The 12,587-nt window shown below is 43.4% G+C and overlaps 1 protein-coding gene and 1 pseudogene across 3 annotated transcripts in view; one reads left to right on the top strand and one right to left on the bottom strand.

Moving 5' to 3' along the window:
* Window positions 1-12,587, top strand: part of Dus2 (dihydrouridine synthase 2) — a gene marked incomplete at its 5' end in the record, with an annotated part of 34,491 nt that overhangs the window by 6,198 nt on the left and 15,706 nt on the right. For 2 of the 3 annotated variants that reach the window (XM_008834097.3, XM_029563986.1), the window contains 4 exon segments: window positions 235-326; window positions 2,841-2,884; window positions 4,298-4,358; window positions 7,704-7,751. In XM_008834097.3, the coding sequence (XP_008832319.1) occupies window positions 235-326; window positions 2,841-2,884; window positions 4,298-4,358; window positions 7,704-7,751 (245 nt within the window). 3 annotated transcript variants of the gene reach the window in all.
* On the bottom strand, window positions 10,511-10,703 carry LOC103734988 (annotated as a pseudogene).

Raw genomic sequence — 12,587 nt, 5'->3', positions numbered from 1 at the left:
TGTTGTTGGAGCCCCTGGAACTAGAGTTACGGATGGTTGTTATCCACCATATGGGTGCTGGGAACCAAACCCAGGTCCTCTGTAAGAGCAGCCAGGGCTCTTAACTGCTGGGTTATCTCTCCAGCCTCTAGAATCCCCTTTTCTTCCTTTCTGGGTTATAGTTTTTCTTCCAGGGCTTAGACTGGGATAAACTGCATTTTGATTGGGTGGTCCATGGTTTGTGTTTTCTTGCAGAGGTGCTCAGCACAGTGGATTTTGTTGCTCCTGATGACCGAGTAGTCTTCCGCACTTGTGAAAGAGAACAGAGCAGATTGGTCTTCCAAATGGTAAGAGATTTTTAGTGTCTAGTCCTTCTGAGGCTCCCTGTTCCTGGGAGTTCCTAATTCCTGCTTATACCACCCAGTGTTAAATGTATGCTTTCTTCTGCACAGTGGTGGCTTCCTGTAGACTTGGTTTGAACATCTTTGAAAAATTTATTCATGATTGGTTATATTGTTGGAGACTGGATATGAAACCGTTGCAGTCTATTCCATGCCTCCAGTCTCAAATTTACTTAATTATAGGAATTGTCTTTTTGGTATCACTGATATATTTATTTCTTAAATCCCTAGTATTATTTATTTAGGCCAGGGTGTTTGTTTTTGTGTAGTGTCTATGAAAGACTCTTCTCAAGAAGAGTATTTATGATAGAGATGTAAGGATGCTGTAGCCCTTCTCTTTCTTTGGACATCTCTTGGGACTTTTAAAAATATTTTCATTATTTTTATTTTTGTTTATGAGCCTCATGCATGTAAGTGCACCCATGTCATGCAGTGCCTGCAGACATTAGAAGAAGGTGTTGAATCCCCTGGAACTGGAGTTATAGACCACTGTAAGCTGTAATGTGGGTGCTGGGATTTGAACCCAAGCAAGAGTAGCCAGTGCTCTTAACCGCCGAGCCATCTCTCCAGCCTCTTGGAGCTTTTTAAAGAATAGCTCCTGAATGACATTTAGATGTTTTAGAAATTGGTAACAATGAATAGACATAGGTTAAAGTACATGGCAAAATGTTAATCATAGAATTTGATTGGTGAGGGTCTGGAAAGACTGCTTAGTGGTGAAGAGTATGCTGCTCTTGCAGAGGATCTGGAGTTCACTTTCCCAATACCTGTGTCTAGTGGCTAACAACTGCCTGTGACTCTAGCACCTTTGAATTCAACACTTCTGTGGGCACTTGCCCTTGGCTGCACACAGGCATATACATATACACATATACATAATTAAAAGTAAAATAGGAGCTAGAGAGATGCTTAGCAGTTAAGAGTACTGACTGCTCTTGCGGAGGACCTGGGTTCAGTTCCCAGCATCCACATGGCACCTCACAACCATCCATAGCTACAGTTCTAGGGAATTTGATCCGCTATTCTGGCCCCTGTGGGAATTGCACACAAGTTGTATACCTACATATATGCACACAAAACACTCATACACATAAAATAAAAATAAACACATTTTAAAAAAAGACACACACAAAAAAAGAGTTTGAGTCAGGCATGGTGGCACATGCCTTTAATCCCAGGACTTGGGAGGCAGAGGCAGGTCGATCTTTCTGAGTTCAAGGCCAGCCAGGTCTACATAGTAAGGTCTAGGCCAGCTGGGGCTACAGGGAGACCCTGTCTCAAAAAGACAAATAAATAAATAAATAAAAAGATGTAAATAAATAAATAAATAAAGAGTTTGATGAGGCTAGAGAGATGGCTCAGTGATTAAAATCATTTACTGCTTGTCAGAGGACCCTGGTTCAGTTTCCAGCACCCACATGGTGGCTAACAACTATCCTTAACTCCAGTTCTAGGGGATCTGATTTCTATCCACTTTCTTTATTGAGGCAGGGTCCTTTGCTGAGCCCAGCACTTCCTCATTCGGCTAGTCCAAATAGCTAGCCCCAAGAAGCTGCTGTTTCTGACTCATGACCACTGGACTATAGGCCAGCTGCCACTAAAGCCCTTTATTTATTTGCTTATTTATCTGTGTGTGTGTGTGTGTGTGTGTGGGTGGGTGTGTGTGTGTGTGTGTGGATGCATATGGGTGCTTGTGGTCATCGTGCATGTGTGGAGGTCAGAGAACAATTGTGGAAGCTGGTTCCACCATGTGTGTCCTGGGGATTGAATTCAGGTTGTGATGCCTGGCAGCAAGTGCCTTTACCCGCTGAACTATCTCACTAGCTCCCCCTCCTGTTTTGTTTTGTTTTTCTTTTTGAGACAGGGTCTCCCTGTAGCTCCAGCTGGCCTGGACTCCTTATGGAAACCAAGCTGGCCTGGATCTCAGAGATCTGCCTGCCTTTGTCTCCCAACTGCTGAGATTAAAGGTGTGCACTGCCGTTGCCTGCCCACCTGTTTTTTCTTTTCTTTTTTTTTTTTTTTGAAATAGGGTTTTCCTGTAGCCCCAGCTGGCCTGGAACTCACTATGTAGACCAGGCAGGCCTTGAACTCACAGAGATCTGACTGCTCTGACTCCCAGCATGCCTGGCTCCATCTATTTTTTTTAATGTGGTCCTGGGGATCTGAACTCTGATCCTCACGATTGCTCAGAAAGTGCTTTATCCACTGAGCAGTGTCCACAGCACTTCCTTGTTTTTGTATGTTTGAAAGTAGCCATAACATTAATGAGATTGTCTAAGCCTTCCAAGTCTATATTTGGCAGTGAACAAGCCTTGGGGACTGTGGTGAAGATAAAACTGACCTGACTCTTGTACTTGTTTGCAAACACATATGTATGCATGCATGCGTGCGTGTAAAATACCACTGGGTATGTTTGTCTGTTGTGTTAAGACTGGTTGATACAGCTTTTTATGTTCCCAGGGGACTTCAGATGCAGAGAGAGCCCTTGCTGTGGCCAGGCTTGTGTAAGTTCCTCCCTCCTTGGGAATGCCTTTGTCTTTTCTGTGGGTCTTAATGTCACTGATGACCCACCTTTCTGCCTTACTTTCTGTTTCCAGGTGAAGGGTCTCCTTCGCTGTGGCATCTGAAAGTTGGGACTCATGTACCCACTGTGGTTAGATCCCAGAGATTCTCTGTATGGAGTCCTCATTTTAGAGTTTTATTCATGGGATTCCTTTTCTGGGGATTTTTCTGGGAGTCCTGAGGCTTTAACTCTCATGAAGCATAGATAAGATGCATTCCTTCCTGAGTTAACAGTCAGGAGAATACCGTGGCTACAGGGATGACATTTGGAGTTAAGGCAGATCTGGGTTGGAATTCTGGCTTTGCTACTTACTAACCATGTGCTCTTAACTTACCTAACCTCATTGAGAACTTGCTTCCCTTATTTATAAAATGATGCCAATAGTACTACCAACCTCTGGCATTATAGGGAATGGCAAATGGAAAAATGCATGTCGATGTTTTTGTAGCATGTGGCACATCGTGAGTGCTTTTTTTTTTTTTTTTTTCATCTTTTTTGAGACAGGGTCTCCCTGTAGCCCTAGCTGTCCTGGACCTCACTATGTAGACCAGGCTGGCCTTGAACTCGCAGGGATACCCCTGCCTCTGCCTCCGAAGTGCTGGAACTAAAGGTGTGGGCCACCACACCTGGCTACATTGTGAGTGCTTTGTAAGCTCTTGTTTTTGATGACAGTAAGAGTAAGAAACTTGGGCACTGACTGCTGCATATTGTAGACTGCTAATTATAAGCCAGCAAATGAGGGGTAAAGACCTTTCTATATTGCAGAAGTGTTTGGAGTAAGCCAATTGTGCAGGCCAGCAAATGAAGACAATCTTATAAAAACTACCATGTACTCATCCTCGTCCTCTTTTTTTTCTTTGTTCCTTTGTTTCTTTTTTTTTCTTGAGATAGGGTCTCATGTAGCACAGGTTGGCCTCAAACTTGTGATCCTCCTGAGTCCTGGGATTCCAGGTATGCACACTGGACTCAGTTCACTAACTTACAGAAGATATGGGCTGGCAAAGGGCTCTAGTGCTTTTATTACCCCAGTCAAACTGCAGCTCTAGGATGGAGTTCAGTCACTCAGTATTGAAATATCCAGTACAACTCCAATGTAGTAAAGTCCTTTACATCCAATTCTTTATAGATATATATCTATGTTATATCTTTCTGGAGCTCTGCTCAGATGAGGTAGTTGTGCAGCATTGGGACAGACTTCCATACTGATTGTCAGCTTTTGTCACTGAGAGTTAGTATGGTTCCTAGGCCTAGAATTTGTGAGAAGTTCTGGAGCACAGACCCACAATTACCTCTGACTCTGCTGTCTTCCCTCAGGTGGAATGTTTATTACCTTTTCTTCTTTATGTTTTTCTAGAGAAAATGATGTAGCTGGTATTGATGTCAACATGGGATGTCCAAAAGAATATTCTACTAAGGTAAAATGATTTCTTTATATTCCTTATAAGTCTATTTAGATTAAAGGAGGTTGTGGTGTTTATTTATTTATTTATTTTTCTTTTTGAGACAGGGTCTCCCTGTAGCCCCAACTGGCATGGAACTTACTATGTAGACCAGGCTGGCTTTGAACTCATAGAGATCTGCCTGCTCTGCCTCTGGAGTGCTGGGACTAAATTTGAGTTTCACCACGCCCCGCTCTAGTTTGCTTTTTATTGCTGTGAAAAACACCATGACCAAAGGAACTTGGGAAGGAAAGGGTTTATTTTTTCTAACTCCTCCAAGTGACAGTCTATCACTGAGGGAAGTCAGGACAGGAACTCAAAAGAGCAGGAACCTGGAGGCAGGAACTGAAATGTAGACCACAGAGGAATGCTGCTTGATAGCTTGCTTCCCCTGGCTTGCTCAGCTACTTTTCTTTTCTTTTGGTCTTTTTGAGACAGGGTCTCCCTGTAGTCCCAGCTGACCTAGAACTCAATGTAGACCAGGCTGGCCTTGAACGCTCAGAGATCTACCTGCCTCTCCTCCCAAGTGCTGGGACTAAAGGCTTGTGCCACCAGCCACCATGCCTGGCTCAGCTACTTTTCTTATACAGCCCAGACCCACCCGTCCAGGGATGGTACCACCCTCAGTGGGCTGGGCCTTTCCACATCAGTTAGCAATTAAGAAAATGCTCCCAGACATGGCCACAGGCCAATCAGATGGAAGAAATTCCCAACTGAGGTTCCCTCTTCCCAGGTATATCAAGTTGACAACTGAAGCTAAGCAGCTGAGAGGCTAACAAGGCATAAGAGCTTGATGCTGTGCTGAAGGAGGAAAATGCTCAGGAGGATGTTATCAAGCTGGGTATGGTGGCACACACTTGTAATCTATACTCAAGAGACTAAGGCAGGAAGATTGTGAGTTGGAGACCAGCTGGAGCTACATAGTTCTAGGCCAGCCTGGCCTGCATAGTGATAACCCTTCCTCAAAACAAAAAGTAAAACTAAATATATAAGTAACAAAAACCAAAGAAAAGGGGGGCTGGAGAGATGGCTCAGTGGTTAAGAGCACTGACTGCTCTTGCAGAGGACCTGGGTTCGATTCCCAGCACCCACATGGCAGCTATGAACCATCCTTAACTCCAGTTCCAGGGGAATCTGAAGCCCTCTTCTGATCTCTGTGGCATTGCATGACATGGATGTACTCACATACATGCAGACAATATAGTCATATACATAAAATAAAAATAATAAATAAAATATTATTTAAAAAAGTCTAGCTGGGCGTGGTGACACACGCCTGTAGCCCCAGCACTTGGGAGGCAGAGGCAGGTGGATCTCTGTGAGTTCAAGGCCAGCCTGGTCTACATAGTAAGTTCCAGGATAGCTGGGGCTTACAGGGAGACCCTGCTTCAAAATGACCAAAAAAAACCAAAAAGTCTAAACGTTAGGTCTTTGTAAAAAAAAAAAAAAAAAGAAAAGGATATTATTAGATCAGTAGGCAAAGTTGGAATAAAAGCCTCAAGTTAGCTAAAAATACTGTACCCAGGTAAATTTATGAAGTTGATAATGTTTCTGTGTTTATATATGAGAATGTCCCTATTCTTAGAAAAGGTATGCTGAAGTATTTTAGGGGTAAAATGCTATGATATGTGTAACTTACCTTCTAGCCATGTTTGTGGAAAAAATTTAAACATGCATATATGTATATACCTGAAGAAGCAAATTAAATGTACATATTAGGAGAAACTAGACATGGTGATACACACCTATAATCCTAGCATTTGGGAGGCTGGGAAGATGGCAAGTTTGAAGCCATTCTGAACATAGTGGTGATCTATCTGAAAAACAAAACAAAACAACCAAACAACAAGACACACACACACACACACACACACACACACACACACAGAGTGTAAATAAAAACAGATTTTCAAAGATTCTCCTTAGGGCTGGAGACATGGCTCAGTGGTTAAGAGTACTTGCTCTTCCAGAGCACCTATGTGAGTGAGCTCATAAGCTCATAATTGCCTGTAACTCCAGGGCTAGAGGACCCTGAAGCCTTCCTCCACATGCACTGTGATATGCGTACACACATAAAAAAGAGCTCAACGGGGCGTGATGGCGCACACTTTTAGTCCTAGCACTCTGGCACAGAGGCAGGCGAATCTCTGTGAGTTCAAGGCCAGCCTGGTCTACATAGCGAGTTCCAGGCCAGGTGTGGCTACAGGGAGACCCTGTCTCAGAAAGAAAGAAACAAAAACCCAAATCTCCCTCTATCTCCTGCCCATGATTATTAAAGTAATTATTAGTAGCTAGGTAAGATTGCTTATATCTGTAATCTCAGCACTCAGACTGAGGTAAGAGGATTACCATGAGTTCAAGGCCAGTTTGGGCTACAAAGTACCAGGTCATTCAGGATTACATAGGGGTGTTTCAAAAAAAGGAACAACAAAACACAAAGTAATTCATACTGTTACCTAGTACTTCAGAAATATAAAACATTATGAAAAAAGCAGAAAATTATTGGTGAATAATATCAAGAGACAGCTATTGTTGTTATTGTTGATATTTAAGTTGCTCCATGAGTTGGTAACTTCCATTTTTTTTTTTTTTTTGGTCTTTTTGAGACAGGGTCTCCCTATAGCCCTAGCTGTCCTGGAACTCACTATGTAGACCAGGCTGGCCTTGAACTCATGGAGCTCTGCCTGCCTCTCCCTCCCAAGTGCTGGGATTAAAGGCGTGTGCCACCACACCCAGCTGTAATTTCCATTTTTATCAGAGTTTGTCATAGATCTGAGTCTCCAGGGCCTGGACATTTTTGCTGGCAGAGGACTACTTAAAGCTTTTTGCCTCTGTGTGGCTTTGCTGGTGGCAGTGGCACCAAATAGAGTGTTGCATATAAGAAGAATAAGGTATTTGATCTCATTGTAAAAGGAGGACTCAATTCAGTTTTTTTTTCTGACACAGGGTATTGCTATATACTATAGGCTAGTCTTGAATTCACCACTGTGAAGCCTAGGCTGGTCTCCAGTTATTGATCCTCCTGACTCAACCTCTTGAGGTATGGATTTAGTTTGTTGCAACTTTGAGATCTCTATGGGGAATGTGAACTCTTAAATTTTGCATAAAGTGTCAGGCTATTGGCTTTGACTTGGGAGTCATCAAACTCTGGCTGTTGATGGGGCCTGTGGTGGGCACAGACCATGCTACCTTCCTATGTGGTTAGGAAAATGCCAGTTGCCTGTGGACCTTGGCTACCAGGTTGTCACACTCTGCTATCATACCATGGTTGGGGTCATCTTCTCTCAGCAATAAGAAGGCCTTCTGTGTGCTTTTCCTTAGGGAGGAATGGGAGCTGCTCTGCTTTCAGACCCTGACAAGATTGAGAAGGTAAGTCCTATATAAGCGAAAGTAGAGTCCTTAGACAAGGCTGTAAATTTGAGTTGCTTAAAAATCTCTCTCCCCTATTCTAGATTTACTGAAATCTACCCAGCTTCTCTCTTTGGGGACTGGAAAAAAATTTAAAGTAATTTTGACATGTATGTAGATTTGGGAGTTTTCACCCAGCCTATAGTGACTTTGAATTCTGCAAAAGTCTAGAGCTAGGGACATGTCGTTTGAGAGCCAGAGGGACTGAGAACTCAGGTGGAGCCTCTTCTTTATTGCCTCTTTCCCTTCCAGGATTATCTGAGGGTACAGGCTAGATCCCTTGGGTGACAGCAGGCTCAAAATCTATGTGTGTAGATGGATGGGACTCTCCTAGTGGGCTAGATGAGAGCAGCAGGGTATTCTCTGCATAGTGATCATAGGGAGAGTATACCATAGGCCCTCCTCCCTCTTCCCCTTTTAGAGACAGAGTCTTGCTATGTAGTCCTGGCTAGCTTAGTACTCACTGTACATGTAGGCCAGGTTTACCTTGAACTCTGAGTAATCCTCCTGTCTCCTGAATGCTAGGATTATAGACTTGTCCTACCATGTCAACTTTACTATGCACTAAGAACTGACCAGGCCAGGGTCATATGAGGCAAGCTGAAGTTAGTCTCTGTTTTTCCTTCATCCTTTGGGGATTCTTCAGATAGGCTTAATGAGGCCCTGCAGATAGGTTGGCATTTGACACTGCAGTGCTGTGGGTTGCCTGGACATGTGTGGGTAACAGTCTTGCCATATCCCATGCACACCTTCTACTTTTCTGCTCTGCCAGTTCTTAGCTTACTGTTCTTGGCTCTTTTGCTTTCCTTTTCTCCATCCATGCTTCCCACAGAAATGAATGACTGTGGAGTCAGATCCAGCCAATGAGAGCTGCTATGATGTGTGCTAGCAGTTGCTGCTCAGTACTATATAGGCATCATGCCCAGGGTTCTCTGGGATGTAGGGAGACCACTGTATGTTAGCCAGGCATCTCATTTTTTGCTTGTTCAGCCACAAATATTGTCTCTTTACTCTAAATGTATAATATATACATTTTACCATTTATAGGGTAGTTTCTTAATGCAAATTCTATTATGTATTTCATTTGTTCTCAAAGTCCCTTGAAATAGACATGGTGGGCATTTGCTTTCTCCCTCTTTATTATTTTTATTTTTTTTGTGTATGAGTGTGTTGCCTGTGAGTGCACCTGTATCGTGCAATGCCTGCAGAGGTCAGAAGAAGGTGTCAGGTTGCCTGGAACTGGAGTTATGGATGGTTGCCACTGCCATATGGATACTGGGAATTGAACCCGGGTCCTCTGCAAAAGAAGTTAGTGCTTTTCTTAACTGCTGAGACATCTCTCCAGCCTTTCTTTCTTTCTTTCTTTCTTTCTTTCTTTCTTTCTTTCTTTCTTTCTTTCTTTCTTTCTTTCCTTCCTTCCTTCCTTCCTTCCTTCTCTCTCTCTCTCTCTCTCTCTCTCTCTTTCTTTTTGATATAGTGTCTGCTGGATCAGTTCTTCCATGTTAGCACCACCACACCCACGCACTCTTATCTTTTTTTTTTTGTCTTTTTGAGACAGGGTCTCCCTGTAGCCCCAGCTGAGCTGGAACTTACTATGTAGAACAGGCTGGCCTCAAACTCACAAAGATCTGCCTGACTCTGCCTCCCAAGCCCTGGGACCCATGCCCGGCCCACTGTTATCTTTTTGATAAAGAATAATAAATCAACTAAAAATCCAAATCAAACAGATAAGCAAAAACAAACAAAACCAAAGGAGAAATTCAAACAGACAAAAATAGAGTAATAAACTAATCTGAATATGGTGGCACATAATTATTTGTAATTCCAGCAATCAGGAGAAGGCAGGAGTAATAGGAGTTCAAGGTCAGCTTAGGCTACATAGTTCAAGGCCAGACTGGACTAAGACCCAGTCTCAAAAGACCAAAAACAAACCTGGCAGCACTCAGAAGGGAGAGCAGGCAAATCTCTGTGAGATCGAGGCCAGTCTAGGATACATAGTGAAATCCTGTCTCTGATACCAAGAAGTTGGGAGGGCAGGGTTTACAATGGCATCTTTTTTTTTGAGTGAGGGTCTTATGTATCCCAGGCTGACTTTGAACTGACTATGTAGTCAGGATGACCTAGTTATGTGGTACTAGATATTGAACCCAGGGCTTTCAGCACGGTAGGCAAGCACTCCACCAATTTAGTCTATATCTCCAGCTCCAAATTTTATAATTATACACATACACACTCATACCCATGGGCAATTTAACCTTAATTTTTAAATTTTATTTTATATATATTTTTTGTCTTTGAGACAGGGTCTCCTTGTATCCCCAGCTGTCTTGGAACTCACTATGTAGACCAGGCTGGCCTCGAACTCACAAAGATCAGCCTGCCTCTGCCTCCCAGGTGCTGGGATTAAAGGTGTGCGCCATCACGCCTGGCTTTATTTTATATTTTATTTTATGTTTATGTGTATGTGCGTATTGCCTGCATGTACGTAAGTGCTCCCATGTCGTGCAATGCCCACGGAGGACAGTAGAAGCTGCCAGATCCCCTGGAACTGGAGTTACAGACAGTTCTTAGCTGCCATGTGGGTGCTGGGATTCTATTTGAATCCAGGTCTTCTGCAAGAACAACCAGTGTTCTTAACTGCTGAGCCATCTCCCCAGCCCCCCTCACCCTTTTTTTAACTTTTGAGGATTTTTAGTACAGTCCAGATGAGGAGCCCAGGTTCATTTCAGCTTCTTCCCTGCCAAACTAGGGGGCAAGGACTGCTTCAGTGTCTCTGCCTTCTCCTTGTCTGTGAAGACCATGGTGTAGAGGTACCTGCTACAGTGGACTTTGGTCCTTGATCTTGATGGATTTGGCATCCTTTCTCCTGGCTGTGAGCAGAAAGTCCTTGATTTCTTCAATTTTCTGAGGCATGGCAGGAGTGCTAGGAGCTTGGAGCCACAGATTGCCTTGGATTAACCTCCATTTAAGCCTAATTTAAAAACAAAAGTTATTTTAGCACTTGGGTGGGTGAGGCAGGAGGATCAAAAGTTCAAGGTCAAGGCTAGGGTTGGTGGTGCACACCTTTAATCCTAGCATTTGGGAGTCAGAGGTAGGCTGATCTCTGTGAGATGGAGGCCAGCCTGGGCTACATAGTAAATTCCAGGCCAGCTGGGGTTATAGGAAGATCCTGTCTAAATAAATGAATACAAAACAAAGAAAGAGGGTATAGCTCAGTGGCAGTGTTTGCCCAGCATGCTTGATATCCTGTGTTTAGTTTGCAACACTGAAAAAACAAAACAGAGAAAAGCAAGCAAACAAGAAAAAAAAACAAACCAAAGATATATTTTAGACTCCAGTCCTGTCCCTTCCTACTCCTACCCATGTTTCTCTCTGTACCTTCTGGCTACCCTGCCTTTCCCTTGTGCATGATGCTCATGGGCTATGGCTAACAGTTGACAGGACCAGATCCTGAACTCAGGTGTCACTGATTCCCAAGCCCATGTCTTCTGATCTTACCTGCCGCTTCCCCCAAACCAGGGTAGCTGAAGTTCTGCTTCTCCCCTGGTAGCCAGTGGATCTGGTGAGGCAAACCTACCTGCAGGTGGCTATACTGTTCCTCCCTTTAGATCTGGGCTTTTGTCTCTCTCATTCTTTGCCCTAGATACCTTCCTGGCATAGTGACATATGATGTGATTTGGATTTGAATGGTTGGTGTTCAGAAGAGTTTCACGCTACGGCCTGGCAGCAAGACAGCCCCAGGTTGTCCTTTCCTTGCTAGTGTAATCCTAGCTGGTGGCTAGAGTTTTCAGTTACCTAATTTCCTTTCTGATCCTTAATGTATAGGTGAACAGAAATACTGAAGAAAGTACTTAGAGCTACTTGGATTCTTGTAAGATAGAATGTTGTATCAGAGCAGTTGGCAAAAAAGTCACCAAATCTGAGAGTATTCAGTGTAATACTTTCAGAGATGTTGCTATGAACCAGAGGGGTAGGGATGGACTAAAGTGACTTTTTTTTTTTTTTTTTTTTTTGAGATAGGGTCCCATGTAGTCCAGGTCGGCCTTTTGCTCATTATGTAGTCAAGAATGACTTTGAACTGCCCTTCCTGCTCCTACCTCCCAAGTGCTGGGAGTACAGGGGTGTGCCACTATGCCTAGCTACAGTGAGAATTTTTATTATGGAAAAAAGAGGGGGTACTAGAGAGATGGCTCAATGATTAAAAGCACTTGCTTCTCTTCCCAGATTCAGTTCCCAGCACATACATGGACACTCACAACTGCCTGTAAACTCGAGTTCTAGGGAATTCAACACCCTCTTCTGGCTTCTGCAGGCACCAGGAATGTATATGTTGCACATGCATACATGTAGGAAAAGCATTCATACATATAAAATATAAATCTTTTTTTTTTTTTTTTTTTTTGGCTTTTTGAGACAGGGAAACTCTGTCTCAAAGAAAAAGACCAAAAAAATTAAAAAAAAAAAAAAAAAGATTTTTATTATGTGTCTTCATGTCCCCCCTCTTCAAATCACAAATGCTTCTGTAAGTCATCCCAGAAAGACTCTGGGACATCAGGACTAGTCTGCTGCCTGAGGCAGAACCTGAAGACTGTTCCTGCCTGGCCAGCAAGGGCAGGCCTTGCTCACAACCTGTTCACCAGTCAGCCCATTCTGTTGGTCTGATGTCTTGAGTGGTCAGCCTTAACTTGCCTCTTAAAGATCTGTATTATTGTAACTGGCTCCCTGCTGCCCCCATCTGTCTAGAATCAAAATTGGCAACTGCTGCTTGGGTGTTGGGTGTCACCTCTGCTTGGGTCA

The sequence above is a fragment of the Nannospalax galili genome, unplaced genomic scaffold (assembly GCF_000622305.1).
Source record: "Nannospalax galili isolate Female #2095 unplaced genomic scaffold, S.galili_v1.0 scaffold410, whole genome shotgun sequence".
In the NCBI taxonomy this organism is placed as follows: domain Eukaryota; kingdom Metazoa; phylum Chordata; class Mammalia; order Rodentia; family Spalacidae; genus Nannospalax; species Nannospalax galili.
The sequence above is the reverse complement of the archived record's forward strand: the minus strand, read 5'-3'. Positions and strand labels throughout refer to the sequence as shown.